The 25,476-nt window shown below is 39.3% G+C and overlaps 6 protein-coding genes across 9 annotated transcripts; 3 read left to right on the forward strand and 3 right to left on the reverse strand.

The window, feature by feature from the left end:
* Positions 1–105: 105 nt before the first annotated feature.
* On the reverse strand, positions 106–3,440 carry LOC104822576 (trifunctional UDP-glucose 4,6-dehydratase/UDP-4-keto-6-deoxy-D-glucose 3,5-epimerase/UDP-4-keto-L-rhamnose-reductase RHM3-like). Its single transcript, XM_010553832.1, has 3 exons — positions 3,285–3,440; positions 978–2,553; positions 106–574 (listed from the first exon to the last, which is right to left on the reverse strand). Exons 2-3 carry the CDS (start codon positions 2,538–2,540, stop codon positions 131–133), a joined length of 2,007 nt encoding a protein of 668 aa, XP_010552134.1. The 5' UTR covers positions 2,541–2,553; positions 3,285–3,440; the 3' UTR covers positions 106–130.
* Positions 3,441–6,426: 2,986 nt separating this feature from the next.
* On the forward strand, positions 6,427–8,541 carry LOC104822581 (bidirectional sugar transporter SWEET2-like). The gene is made up of 6 exons (XM_010553839.1): positions 6,427–6,703; positions 7,200–7,236; positions 7,325–7,541; positions 7,625–7,783; positions 7,871–7,990; positions 8,127–8,541. The coding sequence occupies exons 1-6, from the start codon at positions 6,643–6,645 to the stop codon at positions 8,241–8,243; spliced, it is 711 nt and encodes a 236-aa protein (XP_010552141.1). The 5' UTR covers positions 6,427–6,642; the 3' UTR covers positions 8,244–8,541.
* On the reverse strand, positions 8,494–9,443 carry LOC104822580. The gene is made up of 2 exons (XM_010553838.1): positions 8,778–9,443; positions 8,494–8,698 (listed from the first exon to the last, which is right to left on the reverse strand). The coding sequence occupies exons 1-2, from the start codon at positions 9,243–9,245 to the stop codon at positions 8,651–8,653; spliced, it is 516 nt and encodes a 171-aa protein (XP_010552140.1). The 5' UTR covers positions 9,246–9,443; the 3' UTR covers positions 8,494–8,650.
* A 757-nt stretch (positions 9,444–10,200) lies between these two features.
* Positions 10,201–13,068, forward strand: LOC104822582 (protein FLX-like 1). 2 transcript variants are annotated; one of them, XM_010553841.2, is made up of 5 exons: positions 10,201–10,375; positions 10,705–11,389; positions 11,510–11,673; positions 12,137–12,222; positions 12,575–13,068. In XM_010553841.2, the coding sequence occupies exons 2-5, from the start codon at positions 10,779–10,781 to the stop codon at positions 12,686–12,688; spliced, it is 975 nt and encodes a 324-aa protein (XP_010552143.1). In that variant the 5' UTR covers positions 10,201–10,375; positions 10,705–10,778; the 3' UTR covers positions 12,689–13,068. The 2 variants fall into 2 exon arrangements, with proteins under 2 accessions (XP_010552143.1, XP_010552142.1); XM_010553840.2 differs by having other exon boundaries at positions 10,727–11,389.
* A 571-nt stretch (positions 13,069–13,639) lies between these two features.
* On the forward strand, positions 13,640–15,188 carry LOC104822584 (protein Jade-1-like). 2 transcript variants are annotated; one of them, XM_010553844.2, is made up of 3 exons: positions 13,640–14,039; positions 14,142–14,824; positions 14,917–15,188. In XM_010553844.2, exons 1-3 carry the CDS (start codon positions 13,808–13,810, stop codon positions 14,971–14,973), a joined length of 972 nt encoding a protein of 323 aa, XP_010552146.1. In that variant the 5' UTR covers positions 13,640–13,807; the 3' UTR covers positions 14,974–15,188. The 2 variants fall into 2 exon arrangements, with proteins under 2 accessions (XP_010552146.1, XP_010552145.1); XM_010553843.2 differs by having other exon boundaries at positions 13,641–14,824.
* Positions 15,189–19,706: 4,518 nt separating this feature from the next.
* Positions 19,707–24,109, reverse strand: LOC104822585 (mitogen-activated protein kinase 19-like). 2 transcript variants are annotated; one of them, XM_010553845.2, is made up of 11 exons: positions 23,925–24,109; positions 23,540–23,741; positions 22,833–23,241; positions 22,517–22,644; positions 22,350–22,409; positions 21,727–21,876; positions 21,427–21,582; positions 21,096–21,307; positions 20,890–20,991; positions 20,540–20,712; positions 19,707–20,354 (listed from the first exon to the last, which is right to left on the reverse strand). In XM_010553845.2, exons 2-11 carry the CDS (start codon positions 23,561–23,563, stop codon positions 19,936–19,938), a joined length of 1,833 nt encoding a protein of 610 aa, XP_010552147.1. In that variant the 5' UTR covers positions 23,564–23,741; positions 23,925–24,109; the 3' UTR covers positions 19,707–19,935. The 2 variants fall into 2 exon arrangements, with proteins under 2 accessions (XP_010552147.1, XP_019059119.1); XM_019203574.1 differs by having other exon boundaries at positions 23,540–24,109.
* Positions 24,110–25,476: the final 1,367 nt, after the last annotated feature.

Here is a 25,476-nt window from a genome sequence, read left to right on the forward strand (position 1 = left end):
AGGGAAAGAATAATGATGATGATGATGTGAATAAATCCTAGAATCAATATGGAAATTGAATAAAGGGAAATGAAACTACCACCTACCTACAGAGGATCCATGATGCGGCGGACGAGGAGGAGGGTGTGTTTCAGGTTCTCTTGTTGGGTTCGAACACGAATTTGATGAGGGATTCTTTGATAGGTAACATCTCAGGGAACTCGGTCTTTAGCTTGGAGGCGTCCATCTCGTTGTTGCTCCGAGGGGCGACAATGACCTTAGACTGCTCTTCCAGTGTGAAGTTAGACCATTTGAAAGCAGGGTCGATGTAGCTCTTGTACATCTCCAGGATCTCGTTGTGGCTAACCACCCCGGGGTTGGTGAAATTCCAAATGCCCCTCAAGTTTCGCTTCGCCATCTCGATGGAGATTGGGAGGAGTTCGTCAAGAATGGTCATGCTGTTGGGGATGTTCACGACTTTGTTGTACCTCGAGATCTTGGTTATGAAGTTCCTCGGGTTGTTCAAGTCGGACGAGATCGGCATTCTCACTCTCAAGGTGCACACATTGTCGTACTCCCTCAATAGCTCCTCCACCTGACCAAGAAACATGATAATTATTTACATAACATATATGAATGCCTGATTTTCCGATTCCTGGCTGGCCTTTCACGGATGCAGAACACTTTTTTCCTGCTTACCCGCCTAACGGGTATGGGTACAAGTATCCTCAGGTATCGGTGTACAATTTTTAGTACTTAGCCTTTTACTTTTGGGTACGAATACGAATACCTAACATTTTCAGGTATCCGATCCATGTTTTTCAGTATTATATATTTCTTAATAATGTTTTAGTGTACGTATCAGTTGGATATCCAAACTAACCATCGGGTATAAATACGGATATCCTAAAATTTTAGTATAGCCCATCCCCATCCCATCTGTTTTTTTTTTAAGAAAGTTTGCGTGAAGATCAGATACAAGGAGTAAAACATGTTACCATAGCCTTGGTTTTCGAGTAGAAAGAACCGGTGAAGTTGGGCTTGTCTTCTTCTTTGAAGCCGATGCCTGAACCCTCAGGATGCCCAGCGTCGTACTCAAATATACAGCCAGTGGCAAAGTTCATCACCAGGAGGTTGCCGTTCTCTCTGCAAACATCTGCCAGAGTCAACGTCCCAGCGACATTGACACGGATGGTCTCTGTTTTGTGAGATTCACACCAGTCCACGTTCGGTCTACCAGTCAAACCGGCAGCGTTGAAGACATGAGTTGGTTTGATGTTCCGAATATCGGCTACGAGAGATGCTCTGTCCTCTAGACGCCCTTTTCCGTACTCGTACGGAATGCCTTGCTTCTCACATATTTTCCCCAGAAGACCTCCAAGCCATCCGGTCTTACCATAGATCAGGAACTTCAGTGACGGTTTTTCACTAGTTTCGGCGGGGGGAACACCCACATGTTGCATCTGGTTGGTGTTGGTTGCGACAGGAGATGCGTCCTTGTTCTCGTCAGAACAATCAGAGTGTCTTCCGCCAGGCATCATTAGCATTCTTGGATGAGGAAGGAGAGCTCCCGAGACATCCCCCCACCAGTCGGGGTTTTGAGTGTACCATTCCATTGTCTTCTTCAGCCCGTCTTCCCATGCGGTTCGCTCAGACCATCCCAAGTTCTTCAGCTTCTGATCATCGAGGAAGTACCTCTGGTCATTAAATGGTCGATTCTCCACAAACTGGATGCAGGAGTCAGGTTCTGTTCCAATCAGTTTGCAGATATCTTTAGCCACATCAATCACTCTCCTCTCTTTCTTTGTCCCGACATTGTAGACATGTCCAACTTCCCCTTTGTGAAGAACAACCTCGAAGGCCTCAGCAACATCTTCACAGTACAGGTAGCTCCTCACATTGGATCCATCCCCATGGATCGGAAGGGGCTTCCCGTTCATGGCCAACAGGATGAACTTAGGAATCAACTTTTCAGGAAACTGGTTAGGGCCATACACATTGTTTCCACGGGTCGTTATAACTGGCAGCCCATATGAACGGCCATATGCCATAACAAGCATCTCGGCCCCAGCCTTAGTGGCAGAGTATGGGTTTGTCGGGAGGAGCTGAGAAGCCTCATGATTTCCCACTGCAGCATCCTCATCAGTCTCCCCATAGACCTCATCTGTGCTCACATGGATGAACCTCCTGATCTGACCGGTAACTTTGCAGGCTTCCAGAAGAACATGAGTACCATAAATATTGTTCTTGGTGAACTCAAAGCTGTTGCCAAAAGAGTTGTCGACATGGGTTTGAGCAGCAAAGTGCATTATAGTGTCAATGTTTTCAGTGATGAGAAGGTAGTTGACGAGGTCAGCACTGGCAATGTCTCCCTTCACAAACTTAAAGTTTGGAGAAGATTTCGAGGGATTAAGGTTCTTCAGATTGGAACAGTAATCAAGCTTGTCTAGCACCACAATTTTGTAATCTGGGTAGCTGCGCACTAATTTGTTGGCAACATGGGACGCTATGAATCCAGCAGCCCCGGTGATGAGGATGTTCTTGGGCTTATATGTAGCCATGTGGAATAAATACCTGCATTACCAGAAAACAGGAAAGTTACATTTAGCACAGCTTGCCTTTACCCGATTCCATTAAAACCAACAAAATAAAAATTCAATCTTGATGACATGGTCAAGAAAAACGCATAAACCAAGCAGTTCCATGTTCAATGATTGCAAGGGTAGAACTTCATGATCCGACAAACGGATATAAAGGCGTGGATTGTTAAGGAAATCATGGTATTAAGACACGAGAGATCCTTATTCTCCTTGCAAACTAGGAAGCTAGGCAAACCTCAGACCAGTGTAACAACTTGACATTTCATTACATCAAACCACTAACAGCGCCACTTAGCGAAGGCAGATACTTGAGATGCAACGTAACTTATCCGTTCAAAAAGACCCAAAATTCTGATGTCTAACAAGCGGGGGATCCAGATCAGGAAGCACATGCCGCACCCGCTTCATTAGCTTGGAAAAAACTATAATCGCTCACGAAGTTTGAAAAATCATAGAAAACAAATCGAGATCCAATCGGCAGAACAAATGTAGCAATCCAATACGACAGAATTCTCCAGATTCAATGCTAGATCCAATCAAAAAACGCCAAAAAAAAAAGAAGAAAAAGATCGCGAACATAAAAAACCAGAACACAGGAAAATGGATCAATCTTCGCATCGAAACCATGCACATTCCATAAACAAGTTCGAAAATCATCAAGAAAATTAGAAGAAGAAGCGGCAGAATACAGAAGAATTCACGTACCAGATCAATTCAGATCAGGATCAGCAAAATCTCGAAGAAGATCCAGATAAGAGAGAGAGAGAGAGAGAGAAAACACAGAGCGAGAGAGAGAGAGAGAGAGAGACTCTGCAGAGATCAAAGGAGACACAGTGAACGAAGAAGAGAAGAAGATGGAACCAAAAGAGCGTCTGAAAACAGTACGCCTCTTTTATCCGCGACAGTTACGGAGAACCACGGGACTATGAAATGACCGAATCACCCCTCCCTTCCCTTCACAAACGAGTTTCGGATAAATATAAACTCCCTAAAATTAGGAATATTAACAGAAAATAAAATTACATTTATAAAATCATCCTTATCGCGATTAAAAATTCAAACTACACAGTGAACTCGATCCATTGAGAAAAATCATCGAATTATTTTTTTTTTATCGATTTTTGAAGTAAAAGAACCTGAATTTTATACCATTTAGTTTTATCAAAGGTTTAATGCAATTAAATAGTATTAAATTCAAATCCACGGTACGGATGGAATGTTCCTTTAGTAAACGTAACATATCACTAAATCTATATACTAATTTTTATCTCATTATTAAGGTTATGGATTTTTTTTTTCTTCCTAAAAAATTAGATACGTACCAATTTTTTCCAAAAAGGTTTCTTTTTCTCGCCATCTATCAAGGCCCGATATTTTCGGGCCGTAAATGGATCGTATAACATATAATGGGCCAACTAACTCGGCCCATATATGCTGAAACCATCGACGCTATTTTCTCCCCTTTCGTCATATGATTATATTTACCAAAAAAAAAGAAAACTACCATGCCGGTCCAAAGTAGCAATATTTATGCACAATATATAGTAATAATCCTTTCTTTTAAATATAGATATGTATCACATTTTTATCTAATTTTATATATGTAATATATAGAGTGCAACCATTATAAGTATATATACGGTGTATAAACATTCAAAAGGGATTTTTCACGGTTTGCCCTTGCAGCACAATCAAATGAGTGTCGTTGAAATTAGGAGAAAATAAAAATAAGAATTGATAAGTGGTTGACAAGAACTGATGATAAGTGATAGTGGGGGGGGGGGGATTTTTCGGACAAATTAAAAAGGGGGGCGATAGGACAGGACCATCATTTCATTCACGTGGCACATTTTACTTTTGGAATTGGAAGGTGCTTTTGGTCCACTAATTTGAAGTTCTAAGGGAACCAAAGCCTGGCCACATGCATTACAAAAGGAAAACCCGCACGTAAACAATTGGATTTTTGTATGTGAAGTCGGCGAAACAATTAAAAGAAAAATCTAATTACCCATGTCTAATTTTAAATTCGATTATTTTTTAATTCAATTTTTTCAAAAAAAAATTAAAATTATATATATATATATATATTCAATTTTTATATCACACTCGTCTCGTTTTGAATTTAATTTTATATATAAAATATTCATTTTACTAATTAATTACGTACGTTTTTACATTATTATTAAGACGATAATATAATATTGTATGAAATATTATTGTAATATATCGTGATTACGTGCAGAACTACATCCCCGTCCCATTAACACTACAATAACAAATAAAAGAAGAAAATGCGATTTTAATTTATGGAAAAACAATAATAACAAATTTTTAGATGTCAAAAACACCAAATAGAGAAGATAATATTTCGACAACATGAAAGCTCATATTTCTTGTATGTGGACCCGGATTTTAGTTGAGGATTCATTATAAACATATTATATATATATATATATATATATATATATATATATATATATACAAGTGATACCTTTAAAGAGCCAAGGTACAAGAACTTCCACCCCTTGAGGCTTGCTCGAACAGCCAAGTCCATGTCTTCCACTGTTGTTCTGTCCTTCCACCCTCCTGCTTCGTTTAGTGCTGATATTCTCCATACCCCCGCAGTCCCTGCATTTTTACATTTTCCCACATTTGCCCCAAATGTTTATAGATCGCGTGTCTATATATATATATATATATATATATATATATATATCAATTATTTTGTTAAAGAAATTCAGGAAACATAACATTTTTACCAGTGTTCCTGCAAAAAAAAATTATTTTAAGAAATCAAAAATGAAAAAGAAAAACGTATTTACATGTGGCCCTAGATTTTTGTTGATGGATACATGGATTATTATTATTATCATTAGTGACTCAGCAGTGGACACAGAACATGACATGATGATGGGCATGAGACCTTTTGAAGTAGACCACACAATCTTGCAATTGTGTTCTGTCCATTTTTGTTATTTTCCATAAAATAAAAAATAAATAAAAGATAGCCAAAATTATACGGATCTTAAAAAATCCTTAGATCGCTAATCGAATTCTGTATCTTTTGGATATATTTACAGAATATATATTTTCTTATTTTCCATATATAATTATAATTATGTATGGTAGAAGAATATTTCTTGGATATATATAAGTATATGCCATTTAATATTGTTATTATTATGCTGGTTGGTGCATTGAATATCTAAAGATGATAAATTTTTTTAAACTTGTCAAAACGACAAGATATTTCAGTCATTTTCCGGCATGATTTTCACATTGGAAAAATGTCTCACGCTGCTCAAATTACGGCTTCCAGACAAGCAAATACGAGTAAACTTACTGTCTTATGTTTTGGAATTCTATTTCATATATATTTTTTAATTATATATATACACATATATTCTTCGATTTTGGTTTGATTTTAATAACAAATAACTTAAAATATTTCAACATGATTGTTGCAATATATTTATATGTTTTTAATAAATCAGGGTGTAGTTCGGTTCTCTGTAATTCAATTAATTTTGAGTTATACATACACATATATATACATTGCTAAAATCTATCGTTATTTAAATCATTAATACACACATTCTGTGTGTGTATATATATATATAATTGTTAAAAAAGGCAATTAGATCAGTCCAAAAGAACATAAAATACGCTAGTATAACATTAAAGTAAGGTCGTTATCTGTTCAGGAGGCTGATTAATTTTCTTATTCCCTTTCACTTCTCAGCCACTAGTAAATCGAAGACTAATCAAATTGAGAAAATGTTAAAAAGAAAAAGAGAAGAAAAAAAAAAAGAGCCAATTTCCAGGGAGAGGCGAAGAAAACACACAAACTCTCGACCGCATATCTATATATTATATATATATATACACACAGTTCCCTCCTCTTGCTTTCAAAGAAAGTTTTGCAAGTAACCCAGAAAAATGATGATCTAGTAGAAAACCCCCCAATTTTTTTTTCCGGGGAAAAAAGAAAACAGAACAGGAGAAGAAGCTTGCTGGTTGGAAGAAGAGATCGAAGGAGGAGATTTATTACAGAGGAGTTCTTATGGATGTTTTGGGCTTCATTGGTCCTTTCTCAATCTGCAAAGATGTCGCGGGAATTGCAGGTATGCTTGTTTGCTTGATTCTGTTAACTGAATCAGTGATTTTGTTTATCGTTTTTTTTGGGTTGTTTATATATGCTTTATTTGGACAAAACCCATGATGCAGATTCCAAAAAGATACCTTTTTTATGCGATAAAGTATAAGTATTTCTCTAAATATGTTCAATGGCGAGAAAAAAGTTGATTCCTTTCGGGATTCTCTCTCTTGGGCCACTAAGAAACACGGGAAAGACTCGAAATTTCTTGTTCGATTCCAGTTTTTGTTTTGCTCTGATTCGATTGCTGAATCGACTATTGGTTCCTAATCTATGAACTGTAGAACTTTTGCGTCAGAAATTCATATGAATGAAGGCAACTGGATTAAGGAACCAGGATGTTTTGGGTCCATAATCACTGTGAAATTCCAAGTTTCTGATCAAAGATGGAAGATTGTTCATCTGTGATAAGAACTTATGTGTCTGAGAATGCTTTATGATCGATGAATTCGACTATGTTTCAGGCAACATCTTTGCCTTTGGGCTCTTTGTCTCACCCATGTAAGTTCTTCTCAGGCTCTCTACTTGTTTTACTTGTCAGCAGACTTATCGGTTTCTCCAATGTGACCTTTGCTTCTGAAATTTTCAGACCAACCTTTAGAAGAATCATCAGAAACCGGTCGACGGAACAATTCTCGGGTTTGCCTTACATTTACGCGATCTTGAACTGTTTGATCTGCTTATGGTACGGCACGCCATTCGTGTCTCCCAACAATGTCATGGTCGTGACCGTTAATTCGATCGGAGCCGTCTTTCAGCTCTCCTACATCATCCTCTTCATTGTTTTCGCCGAGAAGAAGACAAAGGTTCGTTCTTTTGTTCAGCAATATCCCTTGAATCTGGACTACGATCACCGGTTTCTGACTGAGAATTTTCCATGGCATGGCAGATGCGAATGCTCGGGTTGCTTCTCGTCGTGCTTTCAGTGTTTGCAGTAATTGTAGCTGGAAGTTTGCAGATACCGAACAAGCTGACGAGATGGTTCTTTGTCGGGTTCTTGAGCTGCGGATCTCTAGTTTCAATGTTCGCTTCGCCTTTGTTTGTGATCGTGAGTTTTCGCAGAAACTCACTTCGGTTCAGTTCACCTGTTTCGTTTTTCAGCTTTCTTGACTGGATTCTTGTTTTTTTTTTACAGAATCTGGTTATTCGGACAAAGAGCCTCGAGTTCATGCCATTTTACCTGTCTCTCTCAACGTTCTTGATGAGCTTCTCGTTCTCTCTTTACGGATTATTCAACAACGACGCCTTCATCTTTGTAAGTCTTTCTGCTAGAAAAAGCTATATATATATATATAGAGATATACTACATTACCTATATTGGCTGTATGATATTCTAAATATCTTGCCTCCAGATCATGTGAAGCTCTTAACTATGCGTTTTCGGATTTCAGGTTCCGAATGGAATAGGAACAGTTCTGGGTGTAGTGCAACTGGTTTTGTACTTTCATTACCACAGAAAGTCTGCAGAGATCGGATCGAAAGAGCCCCTTATCGTATCTTATGTATAAAATTCTTTCAGAGAAATCAATCTACAAGAACTGAAGAACAACAAATCTTTGCCTCCCGGATAGTTTATATTGAAGCCGGGTGTTTTTTAAGCTCTGGTGAGGTTTCTTGCCTCCTGGATTTCGGGTTTGTGGAATTTTTGTTAATGGAATCGAACTCGAAGAGTATTGTGTCTGGTCGTAAAGATTCGTTATATTCTATTGGTTTCTTCATCAGATCTTTGCTCTCTCTCTTTTACTTCAAGGCAAAGAAAGTGTAAAGAAGGTTTGGCATTTGAACGAAGAACAAGTATGAAGTTTACTTTCTATCTTTTTCTCGAGTTTCAGACAGCAGACTTTACTTGTCTTACACGGAAAGAAAACTGTTACCTCTGACAGCGAAAACCCTAGATCTCGACTCACCAACACTCTCAGAGCAGATCCCGCAGAGTTGTTCTACCCACTGGACCATGTTTTTGCTGCACAAAACCTCAACAAATGAGTTATGTTCCCAAAAGAAAGATGAGTATGATTAGGTTAAGTCCAGAGATATTACACCTTGTTATTTCCAAGACTCGCTTGTCGAGGATTACGTAGTAAGCGACCGCTTTCGTCGTACAGAATCAGGCCACTGAACCTCGGCAGCCGACACTTCTCGCCCATCAGGATCGGCCTCTTCCAAACGGGATCAACCGCGTTACGGCTCCTTTCTCTCCCCGCAAGCAGCAATGCCGGCTGCTGCGTCTGCGTCTGCGACTGCGTCAGCGTTTCATCCTCCCACCGCGTCGCAGAACTCCAGCAGAAGGAACCCATCAGTCTCCTCTTCACTCTGCCCCACCTGCACGATCCCACCGCGGTCTCGGCCCATTCCGCGTCTGCGATCTGCCTCCCTCTAGGGTTTCTGCCGAGAACTGCGGCCATAGCCATGCAGAGGAGGGCGACTGCAGCGGCCGTGACCACCAAGAAAACGACGGTTACTTGCGTCGTAAGCTTCAGTTTATCCTCTATCTTCCACAAGGCTTCCATTTGTGATTTTGGTCCCTTTGGATGGTTAGAGAGTGAAAGAGAATAATATTATATTATATGGTGAGAGAAAATAAAAATGTGTATGAATGTGGAGAAAATATGTGAGTTGGCCGAGCTTCATGTGAACTCCACCGTTGCAGAACCTCGGTTCTTTGATCAATTCCTATTTCTAGTAATAATTGATATTAGTCTTCAATTTGGACCGTCTTAATTTAAATTAAGTATGGTTTGTCACTTTGGAATGAATCGAACCATAAACATTAAATTCCGTGGAATGTTACCGTTATTTTGGGCACGCAAGATTCTATGGGCTCACGGGCTTAGACAAGGTTGAATTTATAACAATATTAAATGTTAGCACCTTACCTTGCCATGTGACGGCAAAGAAATCAACCCCATTTTTATTTCCATTTGTTCTTTAAAAAAAATGAAATGTGAAAACTGATTGCAAACAAATTGTTTAGAAGCTTGGAAATTATAGAAAACCCACTTTGATTTCTTTAGTCTTTATTGATTTTGTATACCAAAGTTCGGTTAACTATATTTTGAAATGAATATAATCTTAAAAATCGATTGAAGGTGAACAAAATGAACAGAAGAGAGTTTCTCAAAAAACGAATAGTTTTGTAATGAGAATCAAATCTAAACTAAGAGAAAAATTATACAAAACTGGATAAATATCATTTAAATATACAGACCGACCATAACCAAATCAAAATATAATATAAAAATGGAAATATCCATTTCGGTTGGACACCCGAATTGCACTATTTTAGAGAGAGATTGTGATTCGGCTTAAAATTGTACAAAGGCCCATTTACATTGGGCAAGGAATCAAAGCCCAATAATAGTGTGACTGAATTCAACCCGAAAATTAATAGGACTAATTTGGTAAAAAAAAAAAACAAAGGGACAAAATTGGAAATACGAAACTAGAAAGGGAGCAAAATGAGAAATCCTCGCCGTCCTGTGAATATCGGATCGGGCTCGGAGAAACTTGTAATTATGCGACCGCGGGAGCAAGTCTGAATCGAACCATTCCCAAAGTTTATGCAAAAGGATTTGTTGCTGAAAACCCTAATTTTGCTTACCTTTTGATTTCCGAGGAGAATCGGTTCTGCGCGTAGGAGGTCAGTGCATGATTTTGTCTTTGTAAGCCTTTCTCTTAATGAATTTGGTGGTGTTACTGTCGGAGAAGATGTTCTGTTCGGTTTCCGAGAATCCCTAGGAAAACTTGCCAGGAATCGGGAGTGTATTTCCTAGTGGTAATTCGATGTTTTGGTCTTTGCAAAGTAATTTTCACGGTAGAGAAGTGTATCGTTTTCAATTACACTTATAACAAAGTGAACGAAGGTCTCCGTGATTAGCAGAATCATCGGATTTCCTTGATTTCTTGTGTATTTGTTAGTGCAATACACAGGTTATTCATGATATCTGTGTTTGTGTACTCCATGTTCAGTGAATCCTATTGTATTTGGCAGTTTCCACGAGTTTCAGCATTGTAGTGTATTCATAATCTCGAAAACTTCGAGAATGTCCGGAAGAAATCGTGGACCGCCTCTTCCGGCAAAAGCCGGATCTCACATCGGCCTGCAACCGTTGATTCACCAACCGCCATTCGTCCGGGGCATGGGAGGGCAAGTGCCTCCTCGCCCGCCTATGATAGATGACATTAGGGATAACCAGTTCAGGGTGGATCCACGTGGCATTCCTCCCCCTCCTCTTTCGATCATGGAAGAGCATCTCGCCGTTCAAAACCAAGATGTGCATGCCCTGCTTGCCGATAACCAGAGGCTGGCTGCTACTCACGTTGCGCTGAAGCAGGAACTAGAAGTGGCCCAGCACGAGTTGCAGAGAATGGTGCATTTTGCAGATTCCTTGAGGGCCGATGAGGATATTCAGATGAGGGAGATGTATGATAAGTCTTTGCGCTTGGAAATGGAATTGCGTGAGGTCGAGGCAATGCGAGCGGAGCTTCACAAGGTTCGTGCCGATATCAAGGAGCTTACTTCAGCAAGACAGGAACTTACGGGTCAGGTTCAGGTGATGAATCAAGATTTAGCTAGACTTACAGCAGATTTGCAGCCGATTCCAAGTATGACTGCGGAAATTGAGAACACAAAGCAAGAGCTGCAGCGTGCTAGGTAATTCTTGTTTATGGGTCTATACTGTGCATGTTGTTTTCCCATAGAAAGGCTATAGTATTCCACTTACCTTTTTATGCATCACTGTGACTGAGCTTACTCACCTTTTCTACATTTTAGAGCGGCCATCGAATATGAGAAAAAAGGCTATGCGGAGAATTATGAGCATGGTAAGATTATGGAGCAAAAGTTAGTTGGGATGGCCCGGGAACTGGAGAAACTTCGAGCAGAGATCGCTAACTCAGAGAAGAGAGGTCATACAACTGGTCACGTTGGGAATCCTGGTATGGTTTCATTTAAACTTAAAAGAATTCTCATCTGAATTTCAGTTAGATTGACAAAGAGAAACAAAACCAATAATAAGCTTTCGGGATGTTTTATTCATTACGAATCAGTGGGACTGAGGATGGCTTTTCGTTCCTAAATCAATATTCTTTTTACTTGTTGACCATTGAATTTCTCTCTGGCAAGTCTTTATACCTATTATTAATTCTCACATGGATCCTAATGAGTCGCAGCAAAGCTTTTGCGTGGACCAAGATGTTTTGGTCTTAGTAAATGTCAAATCTAAACCGAACCATAGTTTTCTAGCTAGAGACTAGCAATCTGCAGACCAGTATTTGATGTTGTAGTCTGTTTACATGGTGTTATGGTAATTGTGGTTCTCTAGGTTTTGTTTTGTTTTCTTCTTTCTCGAGTCGGAACTTGATTTACAAGTGTTAAGAAAAGCTCGAATTTTTTTCTCAGGAGGTGTTGGTTATGGTGCCGGATATGGTAATCCCGAACCTGGCTATCCTATGAATCCGTATCAACCGAACTATGGCATGAATCAAGTAAGCTTGAGTCTTCATTTCTTTCACCTGTTCTTATACTGAATTATTATCATTATGTAAATATTGCAAAATCTCCTGCATTGTTGATCGAATTCATAGCAAAGCCTTTGCATGATCTTCTCTACCATGTATTTTCTATCTTGTTTACTTATTCTGCAATTATATGCATGAAGTCCCTCTTGTTCTGGTCTTGATAATTCCGTTCTTAGCATTGAGAATTCAAATCTTAGATACGATCGAGACTTCACATACCTAGTCTCGAACCGAACTGTAACGTTTTTAAGGCACAAACCAGAACAGATCACAAGTCTAAATGTGTTTGTCATCATATATAATGTTGTTCCCTTTTCAGGCAACGACGGGCATAGAAGGCTATCCTCCACCATATGGACATCCTGCGACGGCAGCTGCTGCTGCTTCATGGGGCGGCGGTTATGATATGCAGCGACCGCAGGGACACAGATGAACCGCCCTTGCATGTCTCTGCCAGCCAACCCTAATACTTCAGACTAAATGAAATCTGAAATCGCCCTCTGGTTTGTAACTTTGAATCTTCTACCTCAGGAGCTATTTTGTTACCCATTTGTTTGTTTGCGTTGATGTAGGAGTGGAAAAGGTCCTGAATTTAGAGTACCCGAGGGTCGAAAATCCTGAACTTCGAGTACCCGACTCCGCCCGTGGGTTGGATATCCGAAATTCGGGTGTCGTTGAGTAAAATTATGAAATTGGGTTATTTAATCTAAACCCCCAAAATTTCAAGTTTGGATACGAGTAAATACATTGTTAAAATGTTTCCACCCTCTTTCCTCTTACCACAGAGTGAGGGGAATAAATGTTTCCACCCTCTTTCCTCTTTAGCAAATGCTCTACGTTGCTCAAGTTTTTGTACGAGTAAATACATTGTTGAAATTGACATTTATATTTGGAATTATTTCGAAAGGGTTTACTTGAATCAAACTCGTTTTAGTATCAAATGTCTCGTCTGTCGAATTCAGTAAATTTAGATTTGAGAATTTTGAGTGATTATTGAACCTTGGGATGTAAAAACAGTCTTTCTGCAAAGGATTTTTTCAGAGGTTTTCATATTCTGTCCGGTTTTGATTTATTTATTTTTAGATTCATTTATAATCAACTCAAAACAATCAAATCCAAACCGAATCCAAACGTAAATGTGAAGCCCTAAATTTTTTCCTCGTTTGAAAAATAGTTATGAAAGCCTAAATGGGCCGGAAGCAAAATACTAAGAGTAAGAGCTCTCAGACAAAAATAATAACAAAGTTCAAAACTTCAAATCTCGGAATTTAAGGTTAAAAATAATATATAATCTCTGTTTGTTTCCTCGATTTTGATTATTGGATACCTGACACAATTTTTTTTAAGAAAAAATGTTTCGAAATTTCCCGGGCTTTCTTCCCACCTTCGTTTCGCTTTGACAACATTTGCGAAAATTTCTGGCGCTAAAGTCCGTCGCTCGTTGTGTACTTTTAATTCCTTCGCGATCTTCGTTGAACTAGAACCAGAATCGCAGTCTCAAAACCCTATTTCTTGGCCGACAAAATCAACTCAGAGATCTGAAGTTGAAGCCATGGATCCCAAGTTGCGATCTTTGCCTCCTCTCAAAAGACTGAGATTGTTGCAGATAGAACAGGAATGCGAGCAGCGAAGAGCTGAATCGGTGATCAAATCGTCGCAGCTTCCGGCGAAGAAGAGGAAGGAAGCTCGGGGGGAGTACGACAACGGCGAAAATTCAGGACCCACGTATTTGTGCTTGCCGGCTAAGAAAAGGGTATGGGCGATTGGTCCCGATTTGCTTTCTGGTAATCCCCTTTCGCCTTTCGATCTGAATATTGAGTACAAACCATCATTCGAGGAAAACCCAGTTGTGAAAAATCGGAATCTGATGTTTGAATCGAGCGTAGGGGCAGGAGAAAAAGGAAACGTCGATCCTTTAGGGAAAGGGAGCGTTTTTGTTCACTCGGATGAAAAACACGGTGATAGAAAAGTGAACAAAGAGAAAGAAGATGACGTTAATGGTCATTACAAGGATGAGGAAGATGATGGGATTATGTGCGCTGTATGCCAAAGCACAGATGGTGAGCCATCAGATCCGATTGTGTTCTGTGATGGGTGTGATCTGATGGTTCATGCTTCTTGCTATGGAGATCCACTCGTTAAGGGTATACCAGAAGGTGACTGGTTTTGCAGAAGGTGTTTAGCGTCTGAATCTTTTGGAAATAGGGATGAGACCTTCTCTTGCTTCTTATGTACAACCAACGGAGGGGCACTGAAGCCAACAAAGGACGGCCGGTGGGCCCACATCGTGTGCTCGTTGTTCGTGCCAGAGGTTTACTTTGAGGATCCTGAAGGAAGAGAAGGGATCTGTTGCAGCGAGATACCGAAAAGGAGATGGAAGGAGACGTGTTATGTGTGCAAGATCAAGCGTGGATGCGTTATTGACTGTTCGGAGATGAACTGTCAGTTGGCGTTTCACGTCACTTGCGGGTTGAAAGAAAATCTCCATATAGAGTATCGAGAGAGAAGGAAGGCAGGAGGAGGCATTGTAGCTGGATTCTGCAAAGAACACACTAATCTGTGGGAAAGGGTGAGAATCAAATTCACATTTCCCAAATTCTTTTCCTTCCTCCTGTTGCTTGTGTTGGTCCCTAAGCTATGATGACTGGCTGTCTTTTGCAGCAACAAGAAACGGGGAAATTCAAGATTGTTGCCAGAGAAGCACACAGGAGGAAGTAGCAGAATCTAAGAGGTTGAGGCAGCATTCACATTTGATCTCTGATTGTTTTCTTTAGACAAACACATTTTACCTCTACTGATCAAATGGCTTAAGTGCAATAAGGCTAAGATTTAGTAAAGGCTCTTCTTGTGTTTTATGAGCCATATGATACTAATGTATTTTTGGAGTTTTCCAATCCCAAATCTTTGATGGAGCTCTCCTGAATTCCGAGATTCCCCTTTGTTTTCGCCTCTACTCTCTCTTGACCAACATTGTCATTTTTTCAGGTGATTTTGTATCTTCTTGCCTATAAATGTATATACTACAATATATATTTTAAACAATAAATTTAAAAAAAATATATAGGAAGATATTATTATTAAAATATTATAATTGATATGATTATGATTTATCCTAGATATTATGTGTAGAATATTCTATTGTATTTTGCTATATATATTTTTTTCAATTATCAATAATAGAAAAACATTTTATAAAATATACCTCAAATTAGTTTTTCTTTTACAAAACGTTTTTGAGATATGAGCTATGATAAAATAGTTATCTTTATAAAAGGTGTAATGTAAAATTATTTTTAAAATAATGAGTATTATTTAGCATTGTCAATTGTAATAATCTATTATAAAACTCATCACAATCTATTTATACCACAGATTAATTCTATGATTTGTATATATATAAATATATATAAGATGAGACATCAGTCTTTTTTTCTTCTTCTTTTGTTTGTTTTTTTAATTGTTTTCCGAAGAGGTTCGTGGTTAGAATTATCCTTCGTTCTTGCGGTTGAAGAATGCGGGGAACATTATCGCCGACTAATTAATAAATAATAATCACGCAGTTTTAAAATTTTGATAAATGTGGGTTTCAAGATCACAACATCATCATCATCATCATCCAATTACCATCAACGTAGATGATCAAACATCAAGTAATCCTAGAGTGAAACATTCAGCAAACAAGAAGAAAGTCTTGAATCCATCCCAATCTTACTCTTGATCCTCTCCTAACAACATGACTCCACACTCACAATTCGTAATAGATGCCGATGCCGATGCTTAATACTCAAGTCAAAGATCTAGATTCACCAGAGTTGAAACCGCCAAGAAACGATAGATGTCAAGAATTCTCATTTAAAGACCAAGTACACGAACCGTGTTTGACAGTGAGGGGTATCCGTGTTCTGTGGCATGTCTCATGCACCGACATTACAACAAGACAAGGGTCAGAACAAAACATCAGGATATAAGATTGATACGTGAACGAGGATATTCAAATATCCAGTCGTCATCTTCCAAAGACTTAACCTGCCTGTCTAGTTCAGTCATTAAATCAGCCTACAATACTGCATCACGACAGCAGAAAAATCGTTACCTTAATCGAAACAGATGGAAAATATTCTCAGGCGAGCACATTCATGCAGCGATCCCAGTAGATTCTCTCTATTGAGATTCTGTATTACAAATTTAGAAGTTGTTCAACAGATCCGATAGTTGTTGGCAGTTCATTATTTGATCTTATCATATCGTAGATTGTATCTCCTGGTTTATAGGAGTTTCTGCTCTGTTTGTTCTGTATATATATTTGTACTTGCTGCAAGTTAATGAGACACGAGAACCTTTTCTCTCCAAATTCTTCTGACTTTAATATGGTATCAGAGTAAAATCTACTCCGCTCACCTGCTCTTTTCTTCTCCATTATCTTCATTTTTTTTCCTTTCGTTATGGCTGATTCTCACGCTCAGTCGACTGCTGAATCTCCGGCAGTAACGGTGGCCTCTTGGCCAAGTGATCCTTACTCCAATCCGCTATTTCTACATGCAGCTGACACCTCTAGTGTTTCTCTCATTTCTGAAAAACTGGTTGGTGAAGCAAATTATAACGTATGGTCGAGATCGATGATCAAGGCCCTTAATGCCAAGAATAAACTTGGCTTCGTCGATGGTACACTTCAGTTTGTGGCATCGCTGCAATGACCTTGTCTGCACCTGGCTGACAAATGCGGTTGCACCGGATATTTCAAGTCTGGTGGTCTACTTCGACAACGCTCGTGAGATTTGGGTAAATCTGGAAACTCGTTTCCAGCAAACGAATGTTTCCAAAATTTTCAACATCAAGTTGACAGTCTTCATCAGGGATCCTTGGACTTGAATTCTTACTTTACCAAACTCACATCGCTTTGGGAAGAACTCAAACACCATGAGCCCTTTCCCGTCTGTACCTGTCATGGATGTTCATGTCTATTGTCAAAACGGTGGCAAGATCTCTTCGACAGAAGGAATGTTGTTCGCTTCTTAATGCGTCTCAACGACTCATACATCCCTGCTCGACGACAAATTTTGATGATGGATCCCTTACCGGATCTTACCAAGGCTTACAATTTAATTTCGCAGGAGGAACAACAACGCATTCAGCCTCCTTCTTCCTCTGATTCAGTTGCTTTTCAGACTCACGCATCTATTCCTCGGCCTAAGAACTCTTTCGATCCTCAGCATCAACGCCCTCGCCAAGGATCTAGCAACAAGCCTCGTCCTCTCTGTACCCACTGTGGTTTGCTTGGACACACGATTAATAAATGCTACAAGATCTATGGATACCCACAAGGTCACAAGCTGGCTTCTCAACACTCTTGGCACTCGAGTTACAGAGGTACTCAGCCGGCTAATCAGAAATATGTTGAATCTGCTCATGTCAACATGGTCCACAACGTGTCAAGTTCTGCTGATCCTTCCGCAATAAAGATCCATGGACTTGCCAGCTCGGGTCGTCTTCGTTTTTCCGTTTCTTCAAATAATACACATTGTACTGTTTGCCCTTTGGCAAAACAGAAGGCTTTATCCTTTCCACATTCAAATAAAATGTCTGCTCTTCCTTTTGCCTTATTACATCTTGATATTTGGGGTCCGTTTAAAACTCCGACAGTCGACGGTCATCGATATTTTTTCACTATTGTCGATGATTGTACTAGAGCCACGTGGGTATACCTTCTTCGTCATAAGAGTGATGTCTTGCTTAAGTTTCCGGAGTTTATTTCTCTTGTTGAAACTCAGTTTTCCGCCTCGGTGAAATCTGTGCGGACTGATAATGCACCGGAACTCGCATTTCGTGATCTTCTTTCGTCCAAAGGCATCACTCATTCCTTCTCTTGTCCGTGTACACCACAACAAAATTCGGTGGTAGAACGCAAGCATCAACATTTGCTTAATGTCGCCCGGTCTCTCCTTTTTCAATCTAATGTTCCTATTGTCTATTGGGGTGACTGCATTCTTACCGCTGTTTTCTTGATCAATCGAACCCCTACACCCTTGCTTGACAATCAAACTCCTTTTGAAGCTCTGACTAAATCTGCACCTTCCTATGATCAGCTTCGTGTCTTCGGTTGTTTGTGTTACGTATCTTCTCCATTGAAATATCGACACAAATTCTCGCCTAGAGCTTTTCCTGCTGTTTTTCTGGATTATCCAAGTGGTGTTAAGGGATATAAAGTTCTTGATCTTACCTCCAACAAGATCTTCATTTCTCGTAATGTCACTTTCCAGGAATCAATTTTTCTTTTTAAAACAGTTTCTTTGCCATCTCTACCTGTCGATGTTTTTCCTTCATCTCCTTCTCTGTTTTTCTATGATGACAACTCCGTATCTGTTCCTTCTGTTCCTTTACCTACAGATGAGCATTTGTCTTCGGCATCTGTGATTCTTCCTCCTCATTCTGTGTCTCTGTCATCTAGATATGTTTCCTCTCCTCCTGTTTCTGTTCCTTTTGTCTCTGAGAACAACGACCGTCCAAAGCGCTCGACTAAAACCCCCGCTTACCTTGCCGATTATCATTGCTTCATGTTAACTCATTCGAAACCCCCTGCCTCATCACAATCTTCACCTTTTCCATTATCATCCTCTATCTCTTATGGCTCTCATCCTCTATCTCTTATGGCTCTCTTAACCCTTCTTACAGACATTTTGCTTTAGCCATTACCACTATACCAGAACCTACATGCTACACGAAAGCCTCGCAATTTGCAGAATGGAGAGATGCTATGCGCCTGGAGTTGTCAGCTCTGGCTCAACCAACACCTAGACAGTTTGCTCATTACCTCGCCCCATTGGCTGTAAATGGGTCTTCAAAACGAAGTTTAATCCCGACGGTACTGTAGAGCGCTACAAGGCTCGGTTAGTCGCCGAAATCGAAGGTATCGATTACCTCGATACTTTCAGCCCGGTAGCTAATGACTGGCTTTTACAGTAAATGGACGTTTCCAATGCGTTTTTGAACGGAGATCTTGATGAAGAGATTTATATGTCTCTTCCGCCGGGTTACTCTGCTCTTCAGGGGAAGTCGAACCGTTCTCTATATGGACTTAAACAGTTTGAAAAATAGATTTTTTTTTAAATCTTGGGAAGCTTTTTAGCAATTCTTCAAGATTTGACAAAAAGGCCTCAACTTTTGGGGACTTCCTCTTTGTTCGGAGATTGGTCTATGTATAGACAATCAGATCGCGGATCAACACAGATTTCTTTCTTTTACTACTAGTTTTTTTTTAAATCTTTTTCTTCTTCATCATCTCCACAAAACATTCAGTATTCCCATCATAGACACGAGATAATAAAAAAAAAAAAGCTTTTTCGGTTTAAGAAGAGTAGGTACATCTTCGTGTCTTCGGCAATTGCAGAAGCTATGACGAAGACAAGATCAAAGAAGAAATCGCCGGAAAGATTCACTGATCGGACAAAGATCAGTTCACGAGCCGAGGAAGAACGACAAAAGCTTTCATCGAACCATGTCTGAAGGGTTACAAACTGAGATTCTGTTATATCATTCCAATCATGTGTTTTCTCAAATCAGGAGGGGCTGACTGAATTAATTACATACATAAAAGGCTTACCAGAGTAGTAGTCAAAAGGCTAAACTCCTTCCGAGATGAATCCTCTCTGCTCCAAATGCGCTAAAAAGAATCTGAATCTGATTCTAAGACGTGCCATACCTAACACTGGCCATGTTCCGATGTGCCGCTACTGCTACAGCCGCAGCTCCTGCTGCGCCGTACTGGGATTGAGCCTGCAATAGCTTTGCATCAATACCCATTTGCCCGTTGCTTAATTGATTGGGCTGTGATTGGAAATACGGGTTAGGGTTCATCTCTACGGCCATAGTGTTAGGAGCTGGTGGTTTGTTGGGTTGGCATTGAGGGTCGTATTGCGGTTTTGGCTGAGAAGCTTCTATTCCGCGCTTCTCTGGGTTCATCAGGTTTGTTCGGAAATAGCAGTGAGGAGAAACCGTCTGAGGAGGGAGGACTGCGTTTCTGTGATACGTCCTCCCGTCATATGCTTCCTTGAGGCTTCTGCCATATTCGTAAGGAGCCGATGATTCCACATGGCCTGATCTACCTGCCCAAAAAAAAAATAGCACAGGAGAGAAGGTAAGAGAACAATATCTTGGAGAAAACTTGCCACCAGATTCAAAGAAAGAGATTGCCAAATGCTTCTCAACCCCAGAGAAAAAAAAAAATCTAAGTATCTGTAAGGCCGTAGTTTCTATGTTAGGGGTATTAGTTAAAGAGCGAGCTCTTCACCTGACGGTACTCTCGGTGGAGGTCCTAAAGATTTAGTCGAATTAGTGGAAGACGATGGATGTCCAGGAACTACACTGTGTTTGGAAGCCTCTCCAGAAACTCGTTGGCTTTCAGATGTATTGAAGTTGGATTGAGTGATAGAAGAGCGGACTAAGCTGGAGTGAACTGTAGGCCTGTAGCGAAATGGAGGTAGGGATAATACCCGTTAGGAGGAAAACAGAAAAAAGAAAATATTCCTTCTTGAATTTGCTTACAAGTTTGTTTTCTTTGGCGAATTCCAGGTTACATCGAAAAAAAAGAGCTAAAGAGACGTCTTCTCAATAGTTTATATGAATAAGAAAACACCATACCGGGGAAGTGAAACATGTTTTCTCTCTGGAGGTATTACTGGCCCACTTCTGCTGCTATTTTCCTCGAGGTATGCAAACTGTTTTTTAAGATGGCCTATGGCACTGCAACAATAAGTTGGGCAATTAGGAATAGGTATAAAGAGCATAAGATCCGACCTCACTCAAAGGAAAAGGATTAAGGTCACGAAACAGGAAGGGATTGAAACCTAGGATAGACAAAGTTCGAGCCCTCAGATCCATTCATGTAATCCTTGAGCAACTGAGGATGGTATTCTAGTATCTCCCTGTAGATTAATTCTCTAATGCCATCCTTTGTCAACCTTCGTCTCTCAAATTCAAATTCCAGCTTGGAGATTGGCTGACAAGAAGGTTCTCTTTCAACCTTAGCAAGGCCCTTAAAGTACGGATCAGCCAATGCCTGCATTCAAATCCACCAGGAATGTAAGTAAAAGGCCAAAGCATCCATCGCCAAGCAATATAAAAAGAAAAATGCAGAAATGAGAATCTAGTAGAAAGAGAAATGACAGAAAAAATCACCTCTGTAGCAGTCGGCCTGTCTTTTGGATCAAAAGCTAATAACCTTTGCAATAGCCGAAGTGCTAAAGGATCCAAGTTAGGAAATTTTTGCGAAAAGGGAATAGGATTTTTCTTCCTCATTCCATTCAAGTATTTTCTAGCCTTCTCATTTCGTACCTGTATCATCTCTAGTTATCAGTATCCAGAGGCGTAGAATCTTAGCAGAAAACTTCTCAGCAACATAAACAGATTACAGAAGATAGAATATATCTTAGTATAAACATGTGTGTGCATCTCTGTGAAGCAGGCAAAGGATCGTACTCCGGAAATGGTTTCTGGTGATGGTGTGCCAAGAAGATCAGTAATCAGCTCTAACTGATCCACGACACTTTTTCCGGGAAACAATGGTTTTCCCATCAACACCTCCGCGAAGATGCAGCCAGTGCTCCAAATGTCAATAGCTGGCGTGTACTGAAAAAGATAATAACAGTCAATCAGACTTTTGAGCAACATATTCTCAGTAAATGAAATGCAATTTGCAAAGAAAGACACTCAATGGACATTAACCTGACACAGGGTTACCTGAATTACAGATATTCAACTCCCAGGAGAGTTCAAAGTCGCCCCTGAACAAGAATTGTTTTAATCTAGACATCACTGCTGATGATAAAACACTACAGTATCTAGCGGGAGAAAGAACATGTCCATTCATGTTAATACTCGATAATTGTATATGGAGAAATGATTCCAGAGCAATGGCAATGATAAATATCAGCTATATCACTATGCTAACGATATTTCATGCTTATGCTACATTACACCTATGTAAAACTAGTTATGAAAACTCAAATAACACATATGAAAACATTTAAAAGACTACCGAGAAAATAAAAATCATTGGAGTGCTAGAACAGAACAAAGGGCCGGATTGAACAGTTTCATACCTTAGAAAAGAACGATCCGCAGAGCTCAGGTGCCCTGTACCATCTCGTGGCAACGTAATCCTGCAAGGGAAAAATAAAGAGTAGACATAACCAAACACTTGAAGAAAACATCAGAAAGGAAAGTTGAATGAACATATAGCAGCAAAAAGCTGCGTGAAGCTACAAACCGTCCAAAAGACTGTCGTAGGAGTATCACTAAATGCCACTCTTGCTAGTCCAAGGTCACAGACTTTCAATTTGCAATTTGCATTTGCCAATATGTTCTTCGGTTTAAGATCACGATGGTAAACATTAGCTGCATCAAAACAGAGGTACGGTTCATTAATACCAACCGAACTATTCAAAAGAAATTACAGGACAGAAAACAGAGAACAAGCTGCTCCCAACTTAAGGCAGGATTCAATGGAAACATTAGCTGTATGAGGAAATTGGAAAATTGTTACAGCAAACTGCAAAGGTTAAAAAATAGGAAAATAATTTCACCTGTATGCATATACTTCAGAGCCCGAAGCATCTGATACAGGAAAAATTGATGGTGTTCACGGGTTAAGTCATCATTAGCTTTGATTACTTGGTGAAGATCAGATTCCATAAGCTCAAACACAACATAAATATCTTTGAACTCCCTCTTCGAGGGCGGTAGCATAATGCCTTTGATTTCGACTATATCCGGATGACGGAGGAGCCTGAGAAGCTTGACCTCACGGAGGATACGGATAGCATCCGAGATATGTTCGAAAACATCAGTTATCTTCTTTATCGCCACTTTCTCTCCAGTATGTGTATCAATGGCTGCACAAACAACTCCATAGCTTCCTTTTCCAATGACTTCAAGAATCCGGTATCGATTGGCATCCCCATACTCCGTGAAAAAGTCCATCTCTTTTATGACCTGGAGAATCCCACAAATTAAAAGAAACATTTCTCAAACGCCATCGCAACATAAATCCAAGAAAATCCACATGGACTAAAATTACGCCCATGGGAAGTACATGAAAATGGAAAGAATCCTAAACTGATGAAACAACGGGAACCCATCAATTATGTTTACTAAGGTATTAGAACTTTCTTGCACCTGCACCAAGATTTCATATAGCCTAATCCCCACGTTTTCAGCCAACATTGGCTGATTGCCCCAATGAAAAATGAGCTGCTTAATCCGCAATATTACGAGAGAGAGAAAGAGAGACCTTCTTCCCTTGATCTTGTTGCATCCTCTCCAAACACTTCAAAAAATCCGGAACGAAAGAAAGCAACTCAACTCTTCCGCGATTATTCGACGAGCACAGAGACGAGAATCTCAGTAACGAACAAGTACGAAGATAACCAAGATTGACCTGACTCAAACTTTGTTCTCCACGCAATACAGAACGCCAAGAGCCGTTCAAGAACCTTGATCAAAATCAAAACTCAGGTACTTACACTTCCCAAATGATCTCAGAAATGGCAACAGCAAGCAAGAAAGAGAGCAAAAAAGAGCCAATATCGAATCTTAAACCGAAAAATCCAGAACCCAAACCCGATCGACTTTTCGAGAAAACCCTAGATTCTCTAAACCCGAAGCCACACACGAACCTTATCAACCAATCCGCGAGATTCCTGCGGAGAGAAGAAAACCTAAGATCCGGAAGATCCAGAGATCGGAGAAAACGAGAGAGAGAGAGAGCTAGCAGACGACGATGAATTCGTTGGACGAGAGAGGGTCTCCGTGAAGATGACAAGCGTTTATAGCTACCGATTGATTTTACTTTTTGTATTTTTTGAGTTTTGAAGTTAAATTTAATATATATCCTAATTTTAGAAATTTTCGTGGTACTTATTGGGTACGGTGGAGGCGTCACGCGAGTGGCAATGTTGTGAAACTTCTCAACATTAAGCCTTTGTTCAGCCGACTGTCGGCTAGCTTTTGGAAAAGTCCCGTTTGCGAGGCAACTGGTCTAAATCTACCGTTGGACCGTTCATTTTATATATTTTTAAAATTATAATTTCAACCCCCTAAGGAAACTTATTTCAAATCTAAGCCTCTCTTCGTCAACCTGGTCAATTTAGCCCCATTTGGCCAATATGACTTGTCTCTTTCCCGTTATATATTTTTTTCCTGTGAAATATATTTCGAAATAAATAGCATGCACATTATTATTTTCATAGGACCTACATTACTTATTTTTTTTAAAAAACTTAATATTATTTTTGTATTTTATTTCTCTTCTTCTTCTTATTTTTTAGAAAGATTTTAAATTTTACATCTTTGATAGACTACCATACCGAAAAATAATATTACAAAGAATTGCAGTTTATGGTTTTGAATCTTACTAAATAAAGATAAGTTTTAAACTAAATTAAATTAGATTATAGAAAATTTGGAATACATATATAAAAGGACATAACGCTTTGACTAACTATTCCCTAACACGACCGGAACAATGTCCGTGTTACTTGATTCTGATATATACACACACATAAATGTATATAACATATATTGTTTTGTATGGTGAAAAGTTTTGTTCAAGTTGCCAAGTCAAGTTGCTGGCGTTGGACATCCCTCATTGATAAAGATGCGAAGAATACGACAGTTGACCTGAGGGTCGCCATATATACAAATAATTGCAATTATATATATATATATATATATATATATATATATATATAAACACAAACAACTTGATTTTAGGGCAAATGTTTTCGTCCTCTACCCTGAAAGTCGTTGTTGCGCCAAAAATGATTGGTTCAACTGGTAAATGAGTATACAAAAAGTACACCACCTAGATTTGAACTTTACTTTTGGCAAATCACATATTATAAAAAAAAAAATTCGTTGTTGCATTCATTTTCATGCAAGTGAGCTTTATATAAGTTTGATCCCTTTTCTTGTAATGTTGTTTGCTAATATATGCGTCTGTTCTTCCAAGGTGTGAACTTGAAATAGATGAGACCCAGAAGAAAAAAATCCTATGTAAAGGAATGATTATTAAATTAAAAAATAAAAAGCAAAAATCCCAAATGTCTGTCGTAATAAATAAAAGAAAATTCAGATGAATACCATAAGAGAGGTAAAATACTAAAATTTGTTGTCGGTTTCTTACAAAACCCTTCGTCTCCTATATTTAGAATAGATAATATTATTGAC

Source organism: Tarenaya hassleriana, unplaced genomic scaffold (assembly GCF_000463585.1).
Source record: "Tarenaya hassleriana unplaced genomic scaffold, ASM46358v1 Cleome37, whole genome shotgun sequence".
Lineage (NCBI taxonomy): Eukaryota > Viridiplantae > Streptophyta > Magnoliopsida > Brassicales > Cleomaceae > Tarenaya > Tarenaya hassleriana.